Genomic DNA, 24,528 nt, shown 5'->3' on the forward strand with positions numbered 1-24,528 from the left:
TTAGTTCATTGCGACTAACAGGCAGCATGGGTGTATGATCCCCAGGGAGTTGAAAAAGTATCGGAAAGTACGACAGTGTCCTATGACCGGGGATAGTAATGTACGTAGCGCCGTGAACAGGCAATATGCCTGGATATGAGCGCCATATAAGTGGACTATTACCTATCGGGTACCCATTTCCTGCCAGGTGAATATTAGCACATTTGCCCAAGGTTGTCGCTAGTGTTTCGGTATATATATTCGTGTTCAATAAGTCTGGTCATATATCAATGGCAGAGTGGAGTGTGAATGTGCATCCTCCAATGGGCCTGCAGCAACCGGTGTATGGAGGAATCCTCAGGCGATACAGGCAATGGAGAACTGTTCTGTTCACAGATTATTATTATAGCGCTATGAGCATACCTGTGTGGAGTTTGGCGCTATATAAATGGACACATTATTATTATTATTATTAGATCGGGGAATCCTCACTACAAAACCAACAGTGCCAGAAAACCCTACTCGTAACGTTAACATGACGATACCATCATGACAAGAGATCATGCTTCCATTAAAACTATAACTCGAGCGGCCTCTCCAGATGTAATGCGTTTCATGTATAAGAACCGGAAAAGGACCAGTTGGTGACAAGTTAAGAAAGAAGCTACGCTTCCATGTATTTGCCCAACATTTCAGTAAAGGCAGGAGATTTGCGAATGCGACCTGTAGCCCAACCAGCTGTTTTGTCATAGGCTACCAATACCTGTTCACTAAAGGTAACATTGATCTGGCTCATAACTTGACTGTCTGGCGTCTTTGCTGGCCGCGCTCGTATTATTATAGGATATTTATATAGTGCACATATCCAGGCAACTAGTGCATGCTCAAGGCGCTGGTATTTTCCCCTCGATCATTGGATGTCAATTTCAAAGGCACATCGTATTATCAATCTCAACTGGGGAGTATACAACTCTTGCAGCCACTAGGCGCACCGAGTTATTTTGGCTTTCTCATCCTAACGAGGTACCCATTCACAGCTGGGTGGACTGGGACACATAGTCACAGTACTTTGTCCAAGTTCACTGCACGTTGCTGTACCCGCAACTGGGTGTTTGCACGTATTCATGTGGCCACCATCTAGTCATATACCAACGGATTCGTGGGTTCTTTTAAGTGCACAGGGTTGTGTACTGTATACTAGGAGTTGTGACAACACTGAAAGAGTCTGCACACAAAGTTGACTCCAAGGTTTTTACACCCGGTCACAGGTGGGCTCGATCCCGACACCTCAACCTTGCTGGATTACTAGCCTGGCGCCTCAGCCAGCTCGCCCACCGCGCCCCACGCAGGAGTGCTGATGCGCGGCGTCACAGGCAACAAACAACTACTTCGGTATGAGACGTGGGCGTTACAGGTGCCAACACCCGTCGTCATCACTGACTTACAATGACTCAGCTATATCATTTCATCCCTGTATCGCTTTTTTACACTCAGTTGAAGTTTAATCGAACCCGGGGGCTTATTGGCGTGTTATATATCAATGTCTCCAAAAGCCTATATTAGTTGTGTTGGGCGATCAACGTATCAGGTGGTATCAGTATCTGGTCACCTGGTTCATTTTCTTGTCAAAAGCGTTGACAATAATTACAGTCACTGGATTGTCTGATCCAGACTCGAATATTTACATGTAATATTTCGTGTACATTTGCTGAGGGAAGCGTTAAACAATGAAAATAAATGTTAAATGATTGCACTACAGACCAGACACCGGCCCATCCCTGCCCATACAGTAGAACAGTTGAGCGTACGTAATCTGATATCGAGTGTCATATTTATGTTCCACGACCGCCGCCAAATTGATTTGTGTAACGTAATAGTGAGTTAACTAGGATTTCTATAGGATGATGAGGATTTCTTCCCTCAGTGCTGGTCGTCAGTGAGTTGAGTCCAGTAATGCAGTCGAATCCAACCCAAAGTCACTTCAAGACAGAGTGGTTGATAACTATGCGTAGAATACAGGTGAGAGTGTAATTCGTGAAACAATTATGGATAAGCCAAAACTGATTCTATTTTTCACTACTGGAGAGTATCGGGGAACCTTTTACATCTATAGTAGAACGGCGTTTAAGGATATGGATAGATATAAAGAATTTACTATCACAAGCACAAGCTGGATTCCGGCCGAATTATGCTACAGTTGATAACATTTTTATTTTGCAGGCTTAATGTACCAAATATTTGTCTAAACCGAAAGGTCGTTTTTCCTGTGCTTTCGTAGATTTCTAGAAGGCATCTAATTATGCAGACAGGGAAAAGTTATTGTATTTGTCGTTATTAAGTAAAGGTTGCCGTGGCAGGTTGTTCTGGATTTTGGAAAATATGTATTCATCTGTTAAAGATGCTGTTAAGATTGGAACTTTTCTTCCTCCTTGATGTTTGTCAAGGCTGTATTCTCAGCCCCATTCTTTTCATTTTCTTTATAAATGAATTAGTACATGGATTGTTTGACAATGTTCTTAAGGTATATTTGCATCTCAGGATATAATTTATAGTAAATGCTGCTTTCTGTTTGCCGCTGATATCTAATATACTGTTATAAATTTGGAAAGTTTTGTTTAAAGTGGGGACTTCAATTAAATTTGCACAAGACATATATAGTCGTATTCAGACACGGTTGAAAAGTTTCCAAAAATGTACAATGGACATTTGGTAGTGTAAAATTGAAAATTATATTGTATTATAAATACTAGTATTTAGGTATCATGTTCTCATCCAGGCTGATTTGGTCAACAGCGTAGTACTCTTGCATTGCAGGCTTCTAAAGCCGTTTTTCCTGTATATAGTCTGTTTCATAACAACAAGTTTTTGTCGTTTTCGACAGCATGTAATATCTTCCATGGTAAAAATTGCCCCTATTTTGTTGTATGCATCATGACTGTATTGAAAAGGTGCAAACATCCTATTTCAAACGTTTCCTGTGTGTTGGGATATTGCATCGCATTTTGCGATATTGGTCATACCAATATGTTTGTTTTAAGTAGACACAGAGCTGTTAAATATTGGATTTAATTGGCCAGAATGAGTGTTAACAGATATCCACATCAATGTTACAACATGTTGAAAGAACTGGATGACAGAGGTAAAATGAACTGGGTTTCAGATATCCGTCTTTTACTGTTTGCCTGTGGGTATTCACACGTATAGTTATACCAAAATGTTTGCGATGAAATATTGTTCTTGTATGTGTTTAAGCAAAGATTAGTGGATATTTATGCCCCAATTGGCAAGGCTATGTACAAGCTTCACATTGTTTGAGTAGCCATAGTCTTGTAGAATTAGAATTTTACCCTGAAGCGTATATTGCATACCTGTTTCATGATAAGACATTAATGAAGGTATTTTGTAAGTTTGAATGTGAATGCAACCAGACGAAACAAGGATGCTGAAACACAGCACACTTTATGTAACCAATGTAACAGCGGACACGTTCAGGATGAATTTCATAGTTTACTACAATGCCCAGAATATAATGATTTGAGAACATAATATTTAATCTCAATGGTAAATTTGTATGTAAACCAAAATGATAGATTTGTTGAACAACTTTTATCCTAAGTTGAATTAAATTCTGAGATTTGAATGTTCAATTGGCAAGGTAAAATTATGAGGATTCGTAATCTTAATTTCGCTTTAATCGATTTACTTTTTTGTTTAGAGTGAAAACATCGGTACGTTTTCACTGCAAACAGACTATAGTGCACGTGCATTACATGGCAAGCGCCAGTGGGCGGCACTCGTACATGCTAATACGGGTCAATTGTCAGGTCGGTGATCAACATATTCTTGTTTGCAAGTACGTTCTTTAACGTCCGATACATTCAGTTACAAATGGCACATTTTTTATTCAAATTGTCAATATGGAAATCCACATGCCACTTAATGTCAATGATTAGCACGTGTAAGCCGCTCTATCCATGGAAAGTGGAGGACAATACAAATGCATTGATGCTTATTCACTGTCGTTCACTGTTCCTTTTTGTTCCTAAAATGAGACGTTTTTTGACACTTGCTGGAAGGGGTCAGGCTATAGGCCTTTTGAAATCTGGAAACTCAGCGGCAGGTTGTTGTCTTTAATGTGAGTCAGAGTGTTATTCATGTTATTGGTAGACTGTGGGATTTCAAGCCAATGGGTCCGTGGAATATGCACGTCGACCAGGTCGCCCCAGATTCACAACAGTTCGAGATGATAGGCACATGATTAACACTGCCTTACGTGACAGATTTGTTAAGGCAGCAGATCTTCAGGCAGAACACTTCAATGTTAATCTAAGGATATCCAGGAGCGCCGTTCGTCGTCGTTTAAGGGCAGCCGGACTCCGCTGTAGGCGACCTGCATTTCGATCACGACTAACACCACAGGCAGGCGTGTTTGAGATGGAGTAGACATCGTGGCCGCTGGAATCAACGTCAGTGGTCTCGTTTCCTCTTCATAGATGAAAACAGATTCAATTTGTCCTTCCATTATGGTCGGGAGAGGATGTATTGTCGCAATGGAGAGCGGATATGCAACTGTGACTAAGCATATAAACCGATTTGGCGGGGATCGGTCATGATTTGGGCAGGGATAAATCCTACTGGACGTACTCCACTGCATGTGGTCGACGGTAATCTTACTGGACAGAGTTATCGGGACGAGATTCTGGTTCCTATACCAGTACCATTCATGCGAGCTATGCATGGCTTTATGGACGACCCTCTTTACTGCAAGGGGACAACGCTGGGGGCCTCTTAGAGCCAGGATTGTTACGGAATTTATTAGGCAGCAGGGTGTAGAGCTGATGGAGTGGCCAGCATGCTCGCCTGACCTCAACCCAATTGAACATGCCTGGGATGCACTTGGTCGACGTGTGTCACCCAGCACCAATGGATCTCCCAGGACTCCACAGAGTTCTAGTAGAAGAAAGGAATGCGATCCCGCAAGCTTTCTTTATGAACTTGATAAAGTGCATTAAAGGTTAACCTGTGTCTTGGACGCGCGTGGAGGGTACACAAGATTTTGAATGACTGCGTAGTTCATGTTTGTCATTTTCATTTTGGGGTTTGTTCTATACAACTGATGTTTGCTTGTGCTGTTTGAACTTTTGTCTGTATGTCACGATGTGTCACGTTTGTCAACACATTAAACATTATGCGCCCTGAATGTTGTGATACCAAATGAAGAACAAAGGAAATCAAAACGTATAATACATGAAGTGTTTAATTACATCACTTCCGTGTCTTGCACAAGGAGACGACAGCAACCTTCATGAGAACATTAAGGCACTTTCTGGTTTGACATCATATCCGGTTTGGTAAAACACATGCGCAATTCAAGGCATCTTTAAAACATCAGGTTGAATACCAGTTACCCTCAGTTCCTGTCTAAAATGTGAACGCTAGCTCCCAGAGACAATTTAGTACATAAAATTGCAAAACTTTGTAATGTTAGAAACATTTCAGCAACATCCTACCTTTTAACCACCTGATTACCCCACCATTTGTATGGCCATGAAATCGTTATTCACTTTCTTGTATTTCAAGAACATTTCAACGCGGACATGTGACACCAAAGAAATATCAAGGCGTTGGTAGAACTTAAATGTGACAACCCAAATACAGAATATACCGCTCCTTGAAAGTAGGTCATGGTGACGTTCGACTGTTAAGATAAAATTAAGATCTGGTATTCCGTTTATACACATGGTATAATAGTGTCGCAACGCCTCTGATTTCTAACCCATCCGGAAAGGTTTTCGTCTTAGAGACATGCCCTTTGCGGACTGTCCCCATTTGCAAAATATTAAATTGGAAAATTGTTTTTTATACATTCCAATATTTTGTTCCAGGCCGCCATTCTTGTCTGTATTCTATTGCCGAAGAGGTATATTTTGGGGATAAGCCCTCTGTGTTTATTTCCCGCTGTTTAACCCAGTCGAGGCTATTTACAGATGAATTAGGGTTTGGGCTTATCAACTCGGGAGTTAATTGTCGCAGCCGACTTAATTGGTTGTCAGTATCTTGTCAAACTATTGATTTCATGAGTTTCTTTTTTTACTGTTATACAATTGCTTAGCCAATCGGATTGTAGTCTGGTTTGATTGATTTATGATCTATGTCAGGGTAAATTGGGCATATGATCTTTTTATGCTGTCAGCCTTTTAGCACGTTTACTGACAGTAATAGAACTGTTTTTCTTGTTTAATAGCATCCTGTTTTCAGTTATCACAGGCTCTTGTTTAATAACATCCTGGTTTCAAGACAGGCTCCGTGACAGGCATTAACTACAGACATGGTGCCCAGTGTCATTACCGAAACGCCAAAAGCCCACCATCAATCGAGATCTAGCATACTTCATTCCATCCGCTTGTGATGCTCTCCTTCACCAAGCCCTGTCAATTGTATAAACTCCTCACCCTTTTTAAACCATCCCTTTGATTTGTATATTTCTGGTTTCCACGCCGTTGCCTCTGGCAACTGACTTTCTCAGCTTACTGCTTAACCAATTATGTTAATTGTGTTCCCATCAAGTTACATTTCTGGGGCCCGATCCACAAAGCGTTCGTAGCGCTAAGAACATCGTAAAACCTATCGTAACTTTAAGACACAAATCTTAAGCGATCCACAAAGCTATCTTAGTGAAAACATCTCGTAAAGTTAAGAGAAAATTTAAGAACGGCCAGCGCCTATCGTAAATCAAACATTTCTGTCGTAACTTGAGAATTAAGATGGCTGCATATTTTCTGCTCGGCTTAGTTGAAGAAGAGTCAAAACCATCACGACCAAGGGTATTTCGGGACCGAACTCGGGTTCTCGATACGTTGGATGATGACAGCATAGTCCGGCGATATCGTCTACCACGTCATGCCATTTTTGAGCTTGTAAACTCACTATCGCCATATCTTGCTTACCAAACCGAGCGTTCTCATGCATTGTCATCCCATGCCTTTTTCTTCATGATGTTTGTTACATTGTTCGTGAATGACGAAAATAGTAAGGTTTTTTTTGCCTCGACAAATTCCACGAGAAGACTCAACTCTGTGTGGGTCCAGTTTTTGTCATGCTTGACACAAAAAAAAACTTCGGTACATGAATCTGTATCTAAACGTCGCATGCTCACGAAATAAAAGAACGATCGTAAACTTGAATCACATAAAGTTTGTCTCTATTGTCTACCGGTTATGACTCGAAACATATGTTCTCGTGCTTTGTTTGTATGTGTTTGTGATTGCCGTCATCTGTGTTCCCATGCTTGTCGTAATAGGCGACTAACGGGATCGGGTGGTAAGGCTCGCTGACTTGGTTGACACATATCATCGTATTCCAACTGCATAGATCGATGTTGATCACTGGATTGTCTGGCCCAGACTAGATTATTTACAGACGGCCGCCATAAAGCTGGAATATTGCTGAGAGCGGGCGTAAAACTACTCTCACTCACTCACTCACTACTACTACTACCACTACTACTACTTTTACATCCTCACAAGAAAAATCACGTAGATTAATCACGTAAGATAATCACGTGAGATAATCACGTAAGATAATCACGTTAGATAATCACGTAAGATAATCACGTAAGATAATCACGTTAGATAATCACGTTAGATAATCACGTAAGATAATCACGTTAGATAATCACGTAAGATAATCACGTTAGATAATCACGTTAGATAATCACGTAAGATAATCCCCTTGCCCTTCCTTCAATCGATTATATTTTCGGGCGAGATTTGATTAACCTGAAGGCTTCTCATGACAGAATGTTATTGTGCACTTTTGAAAAGTAGTCACACAACATTTATCCAAGTAGTCTCTTGTAAAGCATGTCAAGGCTCATGATGAAAACAAGGCTTCACACAGTTTCCTGAAACAAGACCAGGATGTTGGACAAAATCTTATTGCCAATGTTGATTTTGTTGACTCTCTGTTGACTTGACTATATAAATGGCCAGTGCATCAAGTTACTATGCAGTGTGTTGAGGCCTTCAGTTGGAAGAAGTAGGCCGGCCTAAAACGTGAAACAGAAGGCTTTCTGTTCATTGCTCGGGACCAGTCACTTCATAATCGAAACACGAAAAACAATTTTTGCATTAAAATGTAAATATAAAATGTATGATTAAACAATGAATTTGATGAGACTGTTCAATAGTTGGTTCTCAGCTTTGGCACCAACACAGTACTTTAGGCGACTTCATGGCTTGGGTCGATCCTTTTATTACCTCTTTCGCCATGCTCATGGCTTTTACTGTAGTGTTATTTGAAACAGGCCCAGACTTTGACAGATACAAATCAACAAACCTGACCATGACGTTTTTTAAAACCAATAAAATCATATTTATCATTCAATATTCCGTCCCTATTGACATAAATGCGATTGGTAAGATTCAGAAACAATGGCAAATATTCAGATCATGCTTTCGAAATGTCATGTTTGCATCCCAGGTACCATTCGTGTTCTCTGTTCTTATTGTCTTAGATTTGGTAAATCCCAGTCTCTTGGCTGACATTAGGAGAGGTGCCGGGTTTGCTGCCAAAAGCACAACCCCCCTGACACTCTGGGTAATGCAGATGGCTGCAGTGTTGGGAAGCCTACACACTCATGGAAAAGTTCTTGATAAGAACAATCAGAGGAAAGTCCCATTCACCGAACCCTCTCTGGTGCATTTATTCAGTTTAATCTGAAAATGATATTAATTCAAATCTGCAAAAACATATCAAACTAAACTGACGTTTGGATTGTTGAACAATCTGTTAGGTACGTATGAAACAGGTAGGGTGAACAGGAGGCCGACCTTGGAGCTTGTCCCAATTTGGAGCTGAAATAGAAATAGGATTTGGGTTTGGTCTAACTGGAGGTCATCTGTTACAACATCTGTTGTTCTTTTCATCATTAGGTTACATTTACAGGTTACATCGGTTAAACTGCATTTGAGGAACAGATGAAGACCCCACTAGGTACTAACATAGCCCTTGTCTGTAAGAACCGTACTGTTGTAGTTGCTACTCCCCATCTGTTACCATGATTACAATGTGAAATGAACGATTTCATGTAATCACAAAATTTATGAAAACCCGAAAAAAGGTATCACGAACGAAAAATAATTCCAATCTGCTTGTCTCTGGTGGGTATCGCGTTAAATAATCCCCCATTAAAGATAACAGCCAAACAGAATAAAAATACTTACACCCCCACCCAAAAAAAAAAAAAAAAAAGAGAGAGAGAGAAAAAAGGTAAAGCAGAACTTAATTTTTGATCAACCAATCAAGAACAACTGAACCTACATTTTCCCTAGAAGAAAGGATTACATAAAGTAATTGCTGTGAAGAGAACGGCCAAACGCAGCATGCTGTGAGGAGCTTGTTCACGCTGACACACCAAGTCTGCAGTATACCTCAATCTCTTTGATTGACTGTACTTATAGACTATCACTGTGAGTACCATATATGGGAATGTGCAACCTGAAACGTTTACGTTATTTGAAAAGTAGTGCATATTAATATTTCACCGACATTTGTTTATACAAGTGCCGAGCCGCCCAGCTGAATGTATCTAAGGACATGTGTTGACAAACATGGATATCTTATCCAAGAGCATAAACCAATGTCCTCCCTTTTAAGAAGAAAAGCTGAGGAACATAAGTGCAGTTCACGCAAGTGGTTCCACGTGGACACATGTTTTTTAGATATGCCATATGGGCGTTGAACGTCAGACCATTTGTTCAGCGAGCGATCAATCGAGGAATACTGCGTTTAGTGTGCTCGTGGCACACTGGCAAACATTAACTGCACGCCAAAACATAGGGGTGGCTTGTATTACAGAAGTACTGAGAGGTGAGGAGATAATCACACAGAATAAAGAGTCCCGTGCGACTTTCAGTATTGAACGCTAGCCCACACCGCTGTTTGGCCTATTACTTGCAGTGGAATCCCTCTTGGATACAATGTGTGAGGCCCATTTCTGGTGTCCCCCGTGACATTGCTGGAATATTGCTGAAAGCGGCGTGAAACTAAACTCACTCAATTGCAGTGGAACCTGTTATATCGGGTTACCCAGAATGGTTGACTATATCGCTGACTTTTAATATTCATAAAACACATGCGCACATGCTCATAACAGCAAGTTCATCACTATGGGTATTGCCCTGATCAGAAAGTTTAATTATATATGTTTTAGGGCAGTTCCTTATTGAAGGTAAAACAGTCACAATGCCTTGGAATTGTTTTGTAGCCATTGCAATCACAGCTCAATACCAGGTGGTATACGTGAGTGAGAATTACTCGCCTGAACTATATACTGAGGGAGAAAAATAAGGGATCACATGAAAGGACAAGTGTTCCTTTATTTTTTTCAAAGGTTTCTTCACAAGCTTTGTATCCATATCGCTTGTTTTTTCATGTGATTCCTTATTTTTTCCCCTCAGTATATGACCAACGTTATCCAGCATCGTCGGAACGCTGCCATAGCGACTACTTCTACATCACCACTGTGTCACGTGTAACATCCTCCAACGTGGATGCAGCAACCGGTGCATGAGGACATCTTCACTACAAAACCACCAGTGCCAGAAAACCCTACTCGTGGATTCAACAGAAAACTATGATGTCGGGTCAAATTGGATATACATATCTAAGCATATTGTAAGCATGGATCCTAGATTTCAGTGTGTCATTTCATCTTGTGGATCCCATACCTGCTATTGACAGGTGTTTTGTACTTGTCAATGACTCATTCAATGATTTGCAAAATGGTTGATTGGTGCCATGAAAACCATTTTTATGGTTACTCATGTATCAAGTGCACAAGGTTAGATTAAAGTGACTGTTTGCCTAAAGAGGGGTTACCATTTTATTATTTATCCAGTTTTAAATGGACACAATTTCAAATTATGAATCTACGTTTAAGTAAAGTTGTGAATTTTTGTGATCCTTAGCAAAGTGTAGGAGTAGTATATATCAATGTCTCCAAAAGCCTATATAAGTTGTGTTGGGCGATGGACGGATCAGGTCGTCACTTTCTGGTCACCTGGTTCATTTGCTTGTCAAAAGCGTTGACAATAATTACAGTCACTGGATTGTCTGATCCAGACTCGAATATTTACATGTAATATTTCGTGTACATTTGCTAAGGAAGCATTAAACAATGAAAATATATGTTAAATGATTGCACTATAGACCAGACACCGGCCCATCCCTGCCCATACAGTAGAACAGTAGAGCGTACTTGGCGAGTTGGTATTATTATATCTAATAGAAATAAAGTACGTAATCTGATATCGAGTGTCATATTTAAGTTCCACGATAGCCACAGAATTTTTGTGTGTAAAGTAACAGTGACCTTAACTAGTGAAACTATATGTACTTAATCCTCTTCTGTTGTGGATTTCTTCTCTCAGTGCTGGCTGTCAGTGAGTTGAGTCGAATTTTGGTAGAGTCCAACCCAAAATCACTTCAAGACAGAGTGGTTGGTAACTATGCATAGAATACAGGTGGGAGTGTAACAATTGAAAACAATTATTGATAACCCAAAGCTGATTCTATTTTTCCTGAGTTTATTATAAATCAAGATCCTCACAGCACATTATATAAACACCTTTATTGCTGAACGGGTACAATGTGCGCCTGAAGAAAGGTTAAGATCGTTCTCATCACAAGCATCCCATGTGGTTCCTTTGTCCATCAGCACGTTGTTTACCATTCAACACGTGTCGAGCTCCGGTTGGCTGGTAAGATAGATGTGCATGGTTGAGAGCCGCCCTTGCTTGCTGAGACAGTCGGGTACTGGGTTCAGAAAGGCCTGGAGGACAAAGTCTGACATCAGATATCGCAATCGTGGATATGTCAACATTAGAAGTTGACAGAAACATTCTTGGTAAATATAAACAACTACGCACCTGTCTAACTGAGATTAAGAGAAATATATGTGGGCGACCGGTCTCGAGAGGGTCACTCGTAGATCAGCCAAGGGACCCAACCCACAACCACGAAGGGACCGGTGGTTAAGGAATCTTATGGATCACCTAATTATAGTGCAGGTTATATCTTATACTTATCTTGCCTCAAACATAAATGTCGTTTTCCGATTGGCTGAGCGCTCGTCTATTATTTTCAATGTATCCCGCTTACAAGCAAGTAACATTTTCTATGTACCCCGCTGGCAATGCCGAACTCATTTGGTACTTCGTAGTAGTAATTCTTTATCTCGAATAACATTGAATAACGTATGATGTACAGAAATTACCGATGTTTTGCAAATGCACATCGATGGAAGGGAAATAACTCTTAATTGTTTTTCTTGGCATTGTGTCGTCTGGTACTCCACACTATGATCTGATCCATGTTCGGTAAGATAAAACACGTTGTTCACTGGTCCCTCGGGGCCCAGGGGTTGATGTACCCTCGATGTTTCGGGCTCAGGGAACATAAACAAACATCGAGGGTACATCAGCCCATGTCCCATTCGTGACCAGTGAACAACTTATAATGTACGCTTTGGTCCCAATCAGAATACCACAGTTAGGCACTTTCTACGTTAATACGTCAACAGTGTTTTCTGCTTAGTGTGAAAATTGACAGACTATGACGTTATTATACTCTTAGACGTCCTTTTATCCCCCTACAACAACCGTCTTGATATAACGTTAACAATGTTTTCAGCCTAGAAGCATATCGAGTCAACAATGCTACACTATGACGTCACCTTCCACCGGGGGTCATATAACGTTACGTCATGTTGATACAACGTTAACAATGTATTTGCATAAAGCATAAATAGCATCAACATAATGCACTATGACGTCAACGTCCACCTGACGTTAACAATGATATTGATATAACGCTATCAATTTGTTTCTGCATAAATCAGACTTAGAGTCAGCAATGATAACCTTTGACGTCAACGTCCAAACGCTTGCGTCAACCGCAATATTATACAACGTCAACAATGGCCCCTGCGTTGCCTCAACAATACCGTGGAAAAACAAGGTCATATTTTGAGTGGAAATTTTCTCTTCGCTCTGTTTGAACCACGCAGATAATAACACTGTTAAATTGAATATTGTATAAAATACAGCACGAAGGACAATCATTATATATGCATGAAACATACCCCAATTACACTTTGTGGTGGATGTTCAAAACGAGAAGAAGAAAGGTCAGCGTTGAAAGCCCATCCGAAAGCGTTCAGTTTCCCGCCATTGTAGAGTAAGAATACGGGGTAGAAGTCATCACAACTCATGTCTTTCCGTATGTTGTACCAATAGTGCATTCCTTCAACACGTCAGAAAACGCTGTGTTACAACTCATGTTGACAAGTTCATAATTACAGTGATTACGTCTTGAAACAGATGCCTTTCAGTGAGGTGTATATTTGCACGGATATTGCTCTACAATAGAAATGCTCTATTTCGTCAGGAACAGTTACGCCTTCACTGGATTCGATGATGAAATGTAAAGGCTTGAACGATATTAGATTGTTTGTTTGTTGTTTAACGCCGCACTAAGCAATATTACAGATATATGGCGGCGGTCTGTAAATAATCGAGTCTGGACCAGACAATCCATTGATCGACAGCATGAACATCGATCTTCGCAACTGGGACACGATGACATGTGTCGACCAAGCTTGAACACCAGATCCCGTTAGTCGCCTTTTACGACAAGCATGGGTTACTGAACCGATTCTAACCCGTACTTTACGGGTTTCATACGATATTAAGAAAAATAGACCCGAGTATTTTAACACCACAGTGTACACAGTAATCTGATGCCACAACATTGAATGAAACGAAGTCCATTATAAACGCATGGTTCCGAAATTCGGGTGAAACAAAAATATTTCCTCTCACACGATTTACTAATTTCATGTTCTTCTACTAGTTATATATATGTGTGTTCCGAAATGCAACACGTCGTATGTCATTTGCATACCCTTGTTTCATAACAGTGCAACATGGGTAAGATTTCAGTGTTGTCCACTCACCCATAGAAGGGAAGCAGTGTCCCTTGACCCACTTTGTGTTTTGCACGCCGGTCTCCTGGCTGGGTATCTTCAGCACTTGGGATGGACTGGTACCATTCTGGATAAAGAGGTCAGTTCCGGTACCCTGGGAGCTAAACATACTGCTGGTTCTACCCTTGCTGCAGATTGTACCTGAAACCATAGCAACCATAAACATAGCAACAAGAAAAACAGTGGACGATTTTGCAATCAAAGGTTAACATAGAATTGCAATTGCCATGCGCCATATTTCTATTGCAGACAAATGGCCATACGATTATGTTGTACAAATATGATCCAAACCTCTAGGACACATCAGGTATCGTCGTTTGAAGGATTAGCATATTGAGTTGTTAAGTTAAGCTTCATTTGTTAAGTGTGAATAGGTGTTTGCGATGGATCACTCATGCATTTGTGTATTTCCAATATGGTCGAGGCGGTGGGGTAGCCTAGTGGTTAAAGCGTTTGCTCGTCACGCTGAAGACCCCGGTCCGACTCCCCACATGGGCACAACATGTGAAGCCCATTTCTTGTCGCCTCGATATTGCTGGAATATTGCTAAAAACGGCGTAAAAACAACTCACTCACTCTAATATGGCCACAGGCAATCTTGTGTGATTTGCATTGAACAAACTTGGTCCTACGAGTTAAAAGTCACCATGACATCCAACATGTTTCAAGCTTGGCTGACTGGGATTCAGACCCACGGTACCCAAATCCGTCACCCGAATTCGGTACCCGAGCCTGGTCTGGTATGGTATGGATGTCTGCATCACTTCTATTGTATCATCATCATTACATACTTGCTTCGTATGGAGAATCAGCAACCGTTTTACTATAAAACATGAATAAAACACATTGGCTGTTGGTATAAATACTACCCGGGTGTATACTGACTTGGATCAACAAAGTAGGCTGTGATGAACTGTTTCCCGTCGGCCATGACAAATGGGTGGCCCTTCATAGGAGCATGGGGGTATCCATTTTGAAGCGTTGAGGAGATCTGCAACAGCAGGTGCTTGGCGTCAAGAGTGTAACACGTTCAATGTTTCAGTGAGTGAGTGAGTGAGTTTGGTTTTACGCCGCTTTTAGCAATATTCCAGCAATATCACGGCGGGGGATACCAGAAATGGGCTTAACACTTTGTACCCATGTGGGGAATCGAACCCGGGTCTTCGGCGTGACGAGCGAACGCCTTAACCACTAGGCTACCCCACCGCCCCTTGTTTCAGTACTCTAAAGTGAAGGAATATGGTTATCTAACAGATGATGCATGTTGTGAGCTCGGACGTGTTCCCTGAAAGAAAAAAAGTGAACATCCACCTTAAAATTCAATTCTTTGAATGGTTTGTTTGTATATATTCCATAACAAATAATTAGTGCAGTTTTTGAAAAACAGATCAAACGATGTGACTCGGTCAAGGCATCAAACATCAAGACATGGATACTGTGATATAAGATAGTACCATGACAGGATCATGTTATCTAAACAGGGTTTACTGCACGAGTATCTGGCAACATTACGAGTTTACGAGTTTTTGCAAGGCATTTAGAAGTTGGACGAACGTGAATACATGTCACGTTTTATGGAGAGCAACTTCTATTTATTCTTTATGCGAAGTTTTTAGATCTATTTCTTGCTCCTTCACCAGATGAATGCTGAGTCAGTGCACAGAGTGAATAAATATAGATGTTATATATTGTTATCTTTGAACATTAACCCACCCATCCATCCCCTCCTTCTTATTATATTGTTATCATTGAACATTAACCCACCCATCCATCCCCTCCTTCTTATTATATTGTTATCTTTGTACATTAACCCACCCATCCATCCCCTCCTTCTTATTATATTGTTATCTTTGAACATTAACCCACCCATCCATCCCTCCTTCTTATTATATTGTTATCTTTGAACATTAACCCACCCATCCATCCCCTCCTTCTTATTATATTGTTATCTCTTTGAACATTAACCCACCCATCCATCCCTCCTTCTTTCATATTATATTGTTATCCTTTTGAACATTAACCCACTTCCATCCATCCTTCTTCTTATTATATTGTTATCTTTGAACATTTATATATTGTTATCTTTGAACATTAACCCACCCATCCATCCATCCTCCTTCTTATTATATTGTTATCTTTGAACATTAACCCACCCATCCATCCCTCCTTCTTATTATATTGTTATCTTTGAACATTAACCCACCCATCCATCCCTCCTTCTTATTATATTGTTATCTTTGAACATTAACCCACCCATCCATCCATCCTTATTATATTATATTGTTATCTTTGAACATTAACCCACCCATCCATCCCTCCTTCTTATTATATTGTTATCTTTGAACATTAACCCACCCATCCATCCCTCCTTCTTATTATATTGTTATCTTTGAACATTAACCCACCCATCCATCCCTCCTTCTTATTATATTGTTATCTTTGTACATCCAAAAACGCCGCATGAATTATTGTTTATGAGTTTTATCAGAAGGTATCTAACAGGCGAAATGAATGGGTACAGTCATTGTTTCTTACGCACTCCAAAATTACACCATTTGAGCCTCGAATCCCTGCATATTTTGTCTTTTCTCATGAACACACAAGCACAATAACACACAACACAGTAGTCACTAACTACTCATTTTTAATGTGACCCTCCTCGAGAGGTTCCTCCATATCTGTGGATTATCAAGGCAATGGTGACAATGAAAACAAGATAAGACCTAAGAACATTTATAATCCCTAAAAACATAAAACTTCGACACAGACGTAAAAGAATTTGACTAAAGCACGATTAACTTTAACAAAAAGGATAACAATCAGGAAAGCAGTCCGACATACTTTGACCTTAGGTCATCACCATGGAGTAGCCAATCACAGGCCTAGGAGTCTAGGTTATCTTAAAAGATTTTCTCGCCCACCGATATGTAAGAAAAGAGATATTCGTGTCAGATTTCAGATTTAATCTTCATTACGATATTGTCCGAAACAAGTTAAATGATAAAATGAGTTTTCTGAAACTAATGTTAAAAATCTTGGACTAAATACAGAATACCAAGAGGTATGAAGACTCTGTACTTCTAGGGTTGTACAGTATATCAGTAGGGCTGTATACTGTACATACTCATAGAGCTGTATACTGTACACTCGTACAGCAATGATATATGAAAACTCACCCCGGCCTGTATCCCGGCTATGTAGCCGTTGACATCGTACAACAGCACGACGGCGGTGTCACCGGACAACGCATAACGCTTGCCGGCGAAGCTGGAATGAGCTGTTGAGGAGATACCGAGTCTATTTCATGTATGTCTTAGTGTCACAGTAATATAGTAACAATGCATAAGTAATACGAGCAGCTGTGAAATTTCGCAGATTTTGTTTTAAATACTCTCCACACAATCAAAAGAGCATATTACGCCTTTGGGGATAAAGGAACGCCTATGTATAATACTTGGCCACTAATAATTATAATAATTACAGAAACGTGATATCTAATAATAAACTCAAATCTGGGCATCTTCCGTTTGCATTTTAGCAAACATTTGGAACCTTTCAACAATCTTGTTAAAGACCTAGCATGTACCAGGTTGCGTAAATTTACAGAGAATTGTTTGTGGGCGATACACCAATAATGAGTCTCTTGTTATCTTTGTACATTAACCCACCCATCCATCCCTCCTTCTTATTATATTGTTATCTTTGTACATTAACCCACCCATCCATCCCCTTCTCCTTCTTGTTATATTGTTATCTTTGAACATTAACCCACCCATCCATCCCCTCCTTCTTATTATATTGTTATCTTTGTACATTAACCCACCCATCCATCCCCTCCTTCTTATTATATTGTTATCTTTGAACATTAACCCACCCATCCATCCCCTCCTTCTTATTATATTGTTATCTTTGAACATTAACCCACCCATCCATCCCCTCCTTCTTATTATATTGTTATCTTTGAACATTAACCCACCCATCCATCCCCTCCTTCTTATTATATTGTTATCTTTGAACATTAACCCACCCATCCATCCCCTCCTTCTTATTATATTGTTATCTTTGAACATTAACCCACCCATCCATCCCCTCCTTCTTATTATATTGTTATCTTTGTACATTAACCCACCCATCCATCCCCTCCTTCTTATTATATTGTTATCTTTGAACATTAACCCACCCATCCATCCCTCCTTCTTATTATATTGTTATCTTTGAACATTAACCCACCCATCCATCCCTCCTTCTTATTATATTGTTATCTTTGTACATTAACCCACCCATCCATCCCTCCTTCTTATTATATTGTTATCTTTGAACATTAACCCACCCATCCATCCCTCCTTCTTATTATATTGTTATCTTTGAACATTAAACCCACCCATCCATCCCTCCTCCTTCTTATTATATTGTTATCTTTGAACATTAACCCACCCATCCATCCCCTCCTTCTTATTATATTGTTATCTTTGTACATTAACCCACCCATCCATCCCCTCCTTCTTATTATATTGTTATTTTTGAACATTAACCCACCCATCCATCTTGTTATATTGTTATCTTTGAACATTAACCCACCCATCCATCCCCTCCTTCTTATTATATTGTTATCTTTGAACATTAACCCACCCATCCATCCCCTCTTTCTTGTTATATTGTTATCTTTGTACATTCTCGCCCCTTGCATTGTGTAAACATGTTCTATCTCGTATAAAGAATAAATAAAAGTTGTTATCAAAAACGCCGCATGAATTACTGTTTACGAGTTTTATCAGAAGGTATCTAACGAGCGAAATGAATGGGTACAGTCACTGTTTCTTACGCACTCCAAAATTACACCATTTGAGTCTCGAATCCCTGCATATTTTGTCTTTTCTCATGAACACACAAGCACATTAACACACAACACAGTAGACACTAACTACTCATTTCTAATGTGACCCTCCTAGAGGTTCCTCCATATCTGGGGCACAGCCTAGTGGTCAAAGCTGGCTCGTCACGCCGAAGACCCGGGTTCGATTTAACAATGTGTTGACCATTTCTGGTGTCCCCGCCGTGATATTGCTGGAATATTGCTAAAAGCGGCGTAAAACTAAACTCAGTCAGTCAGTCAGTCCTCCATATCTGCGGATTATCAAGGCAATGGTGACAATGAAAACAAGATAAGATTTAATAATCACTTATAATTATCTAAAACATGAAAACAAGACACAGACGTAAAGAACATTTATAATCACTAGAAAACATAAAACTTCGACATAACAACAGAATTTGACTCACGATTAACTTTAACAAAAAGGATTACAACCATGGAAAGCAGTCCAGGCATAGGAGTCTAGGACCTTAAAAGGTCATCTCGCCATGGAGTAGCCAATCACACAGAGAGAATTTCGTGTAGGATTTATCTCAAAAGATTTTCTCGCCGACCGATATGTTAAATGATAAAATGAGTTTTCTGAAACTAATCTTAAAAATCTTGGGCTAAATACAGAATACCAAGAGCTATGAAGACTCTGTACTTCTAGAGTTATACAGTATATCTGTACGGCTGTATACTGTACATGCTCATAGAGCTCTATACTGTACACACGTACAGCAATGATATATGAAAACTCACCCCGGCCTGTATCCCGGCTATGTAGCCGTTGACATCGTACAACAGCACGACGGCGGTGTCACCGGACAACGCATAACGCTTGCCGGCGAAGCTGGAATGAGCTGTTGAGGAGATACCGAGTCTATTTCATGTATGTCTTAGTGTCACATTAATATAGTAACAATGCATAAGTAATACGAGCAGCTGTGAAATTACGCAGATTTTGTTTTTTAAATACTCTCACACACTCAAAAGACATATTACGCCTTTGGGGATAAGGGAACGCCTATGTATAATACTTGGCCACTAATAATTATAATAATTACAGAAACGTGATATCTAATAATAAACTCAAATCTGGGCATCTTCCTTTTGCATTTTAGCAAACATTTGGAGCCTTTCAACAATCTTGTTAAAAGACCTAGCATGTACCAGGTTACGTAAATTTACAGAGAATTGTTTGTGGGCGATACACCAATAATGAGTCTGTTATATATATACCGGAACAAAGAATGCATGTCGGTCTGATGATGACATGTTATAAGACAAGGAACGAAATGTGAAAAGATATCTGAGACTGCATGTACAAAACTTCTTAATCTGTTTTCAATGTATCAGTAAACTTTGTACTCTGTACCGACAGGATCTCAAGTAATTCTTCTGGTGATGAATTACAACTCAAAGTATTGATCGTGTATGGCCTAGATAAAGTGCATCATATTGTGTATCGTATTTTATATTGAATGGTATGGTGTAGGTAACTACATATTGTATCACACATTATGTCTCTCAAAGTGTATGGCATCATGTAGGACGTCTTTCATGGTGTAGTGTACGTATTACTGTTGGGAATTGGTTGAAATCTCACAATTGATGATTGTTTCATTACCAACGAACAATCATCGAAAAAAATTGGTTAGCGTCATTTTTCAGATTTTCCTATCCAGGTTGTTATTGCAGATATGTATAACATGATGCAACTTGCTACTTCAAAGTGATGACTAATATATCATGAACATAAACTTCCCGGAGTCTTCAAGAAATATTCAGTCATGGCTTTTCAGTTAGTGAAGTGAGTTTTCTAAGAATTAAACACGTTTTCATGCCCTGACAACTTCAACGATATGTTCCATTGTCAAGTATTTCAAAGACTAAAACAGTAGTTCCAAAATCGTTTATGTTCGATTATGAGAAAATGTGATCGAATGCTTGGTCGTTTGGTCACTGCGATCAATCTTCGATTATTTCAATTAATCGGAACACCACTATTTTTTTTTATACGTATCGTGAATCGCGCCCCGACGAAGGTGTAATGATTGGTGGTCAGCAGGTTGTACCTCCACAGTCCGAGATCATGGTCCACCCAGCAGACTTAGCGGCAGACTCCGTCCTCGGGAGGCTGCTGAAGGCATTGGCACTGAAGATGTTGACGTCCCACGTCACTGAGGAAGACGATAATAACATAGGAACCAGATACAGTCATTCTTAAACAACAATCATTTACAGTTTTACAACAAAACCCTGGCAACACTGCCTTAACTTCTGGAACCCCATTTAAGTTAACATTCCTTTTCCTCAAATAAATTTCAAAAATGCATCTATCTGATTGAACATACGTTTTTGTTTATGAACGGCACGAGCAATGTTGAAGATTAATCGGGGCATGCGTTTTGTAAATAATCGGATCTAGACAAGCCAGTTATTGATGTTGTGAAGATCAACCCTCGAACATCAAAATAACCAGGCACGACAACCCGTTTTCACATTGTCGCCTCTTACAGCAACCACAGGATGCAAGGGAACATCAAGTTCTCAACCAGGACCCGCATCGTTAATGTGTTGGGTTGTTTTCTTGTTTTTCAAAATGGCGAATCACCGATAATGACAGTTTCGTCATCTACATGATCACTTGCATTGGAGTGATAGCTCCATATCAAAACAATAATGAAATACAGTGCCTCCCATCTCAAGAATTTCGATTAAAATGTAATGCTTTTCTCCACAGTGAGCCAAATTTCTGTTTATGAAGCCCATTTCTGGTGACACCTCCGTGACATTGCTGGAATATTGCTATAAAGCGACGTAAACCAAACTCACGCACTCTCGTTCTGTTTACAACAAAGATTTAAAAGAATAAAATCTAACCTTTAAGACCATTCCAGGTGGTCGCTGCAAAGAAATAAGATAGTAATGGAGATTTAGCACAAGTCAGTTTGTTCCTTACAGTCAAGCATAAGTATTGTCGCCCTATTCTGACACAGAATCCCCAAAGGGAGATAACCACAGGATATGATATTAACCATAAGTCAACCATCTAGACTTAAAAACCATGTCAATATTGATCTTTTATACACGCCTATGTTAAGTAAGACCCAAATTTCAGTTAATGTAAGATTGGAATTGACTGAATTGCTTTATGCTGACACTTGAGAATTAATATGTCGGAAAACAACGCCAGTTGGGTTCGAACCCGCCTGGTATTAGCCATCATCTCACCCCTGTGGGGGTCACGGCGGTTCTACTCCACGAAACCAACAGTAAAACTATGTTCTTCTGAACAGAACCATTTGTAACATTAATATATACTAATTAACAAAATATTCATGTATTATTTGAACTTTTTAAGAAGAATAACAAGTCACACAGAATACAACAAGGGAACAGCGCAATAAACTCTTGTGTACATGTTCATATTTTCCATTTAAAGAAATGTTAGGAATAACTTTCAAATAAAGGGGACAATTTATGGATGTCAGTTTCCTCGTTTTAGGTGTGTTCTCTGAAATAAGGATGTTGAAATCAATAAATTTCCCCCTTATTATTAAGAAGTTGAGATTGTTCCCCTTATAATAAAAAGGTTAACATCAATAATTCCCCACCCTTATGATTAAGAATTTGAGATTGTTCCCCTTAAAATAAAGAAGGTGACATCAATAACGTTTCCCCTTATAATAAAAAGTTGACATCTATAAATTGTCCCCTTATAATAAAGAAGTTGAGATTGTTCCCCTTATAATAAAAAGGTTAACACCAATGAATTCATCATCAATACATTTCCCCTTATAATAAAGAAGTTGAGATTTTTCCCCTCCATGTGTGTCACTTCTAAACGCCATTCAAAACCAGCATTGAAAAAACTTACGTCCGAGGTTAAACAGGAATGCCTGTGAACATCCAATAAGGACTCCGATAATGCACGCCTGCAACATGATGGCTGAACGCAGTGGGACTGAATTCAACAGCTGGTCAACGTTCCTAAATAGCCAAACATGCCCTACAATCTTATCTATTTCATAAGAGGTGGGGAGATGTTATTTACTACCATTAACCAGAGGGCACTAAGGGCAAGAGGAGATATTTCATTCCTGTTTTTGCTTTGTAATGGCAGGTACATTAGACAACATTGACCTCTCATGAGTTCAGAACGTGTCTGGGGACGATGAGGTAGCCCAGTGGTTAATGCGTTCGCTCATCACGCCAAAGAACCGGGTTCAATTTCCCTACAATGTGTGAAAGTCCATTTTTGGTGTCTCGTGTCGTGATATTGGTGGAATATTGCTAAAAACGACGTAAAACTAAACTCACTCACTCAGAACGTGTCTGACCAATACAAGCTGACAGGAATGGCGAGTGATAGAAGTCTTACACGTTTTGTAGCCTTACACAATCTGTTGAATCTAAACACGAAATTCCCATACCATTGAAATAATGTCACAATCTACACAATTATTGCATTGGCTTATTTGGATTTCCTTGCAAGTGCTGGTTCATAACAGGTTTCAGAAAATGTAGGATGTATTTTAAAACTCAAGGTATATTTGATCTAAGATTGCATTCATTCATTGATTCATTGAATTAATGATCATGGTGTTAACAAGGCTGGACATATGTAACAACTGCAGCCATGCGCCTTCACTACCAGTTTCACAAAGCCTTAGAAATGAAGACATACCACGTGGTTTCTGATGGGTTCATGTTCTAGGGCGTCACACAAAATGCTCCACAGATAAGCAGACTGACTGAGTTATGGTGTTTATATAATGTTTGTCTACTGAGATACCGAGTGACTGTTAAACATGGAAACCCCAGCCAGAACACACAATACTGTCTCCAAGTACGATATATGAAAATCTTTTGGGTCGAACCGTTGACCTCCGCTTATGAAACCCTATCAGGGAGTGAGAAAGCAATTTGTTGGGATCTCAACACTGAGGCTTCATGTCTTCCTAGCACATATACCAAACACTGAATTGTCACAGTGAGTGAGTTTAGTTTTACGCCACACTCAGCAATATTCCAGCTATGTGGCGGCGGTCTGTAAATAATCGAGTCTGGACCAGACAATCCAGTGATCAACAGCATGAGCATCGATCTGCGCAATTGGGAACCGATGACATGTGTCAACCAAAGTCAGCGAGCCTGACCACCCGATCCCGAATTGTCAGACAGAAAAATGAAATGCATGAATTTCATATACAATCACCACAACCTGTGTGGAACATAATCAAAAACAAGTGTAATACATGAAGCGTTTCATGACATCACTTCCAGCAAGGGTGAACATGTGAACATAACGTTATGGCTCTTTAGACATCTTCAAAACATGAGTTATACGGACATTCGGTTGAATACCAGTTACCCTCAGTTCCTGTCTGAAATGTGAACGCTAGCCCCCAGAAATAAATTAGTACATACAATTGCAAAACCTTGTAATGTTAGAAACATGTCAGCAACATCATGGCTTTAACCATCGGACTACCCCACCAATAGACTAAGGCTTAGTCTCTGAATATATATAATTTTGATAGTAACAAACAAGCCCATTTAAATTGAAAAGGAGCCCTAGGGAGACCAGAGATCCTGAACCTTGGGAAATCTAGACTTGCTTCGTTTAGGGCTTTAGCAC

General features: G+C 39.8%; 1 protein-coding gene across 1 annotated transcript; it reads right to left on the reverse strand.

The window, feature by feature from the left end:
• Positions 1-11,596: 11,596 nt before the first annotated feature.
• LOC124267544 lies at positions 11,597-22,902 on the reverse strand. The gene is made up of 8 exons (XM_046702469.1): positions 22,765-22,902; positions 21,768-21,791; positions 20,960-21,064; positions 19,644-19,744; positions 14,912-15,017; positions 13,997-14,167; positions 13,124-13,284; positions 11,597-11,812 (listed from the first exon to the last, which is right to left on the reverse strand). Exons 1-8 carry the CDS (start codon positions 22,829-22,831, stop codon positions 11,714-11,716), a joined length of 834 nt encoding a protein of 277 aa, XP_046558425.1. The 5' UTR covers positions 22,832-22,902; the 3' UTR covers positions 11,597-11,713.
• Positions 22,903-24,528: the final 1,626 nt, after the last annotated feature.

The sequence above is a fragment of the Haliotis rubra genome, unplaced genomic scaffold, assembly GCF_003918875.1.
Source record: "Haliotis rubra isolate DU_JTF1 unplaced genomic scaffold, ASM391887v1 Scf132, whole genome shotgun sequence".
Classification (NCBI taxonomy): domain Eukaryota; kingdom Metazoa; phylum Mollusca; class Gastropoda; order Lepetellida; family Haliotidae; genus Haliotis; species Haliotis rubra.

What these genes read in the sequence shown, in the direction of transcription:
- LOC124267544 (XM_046702469.1), bottom strand. Translation starts at nt 22,831, where the DNA reads ATGTTGCAGGCGTGCATTATCGGAGTCCTTATTGGATGTTCACAGGCA. An exon ending in AGCCTACTTTGTTGATCCAA is followed by an intron (nt 14,168 to 14,911) that starts GTCAGTATACAC and finishes CTATGGTTTCAG; the next exon opens with GTACAATCTGCAGCAAGGGT. An exon ending in ACACTGCTTCCCTTCTATGG is followed by an intron (nt 13,285 to 13,996) that starts GTGAGTGGACAA and finishes GACGTGTTGAAG; the next exon opens with GAATGCACTATTGGTACAAC.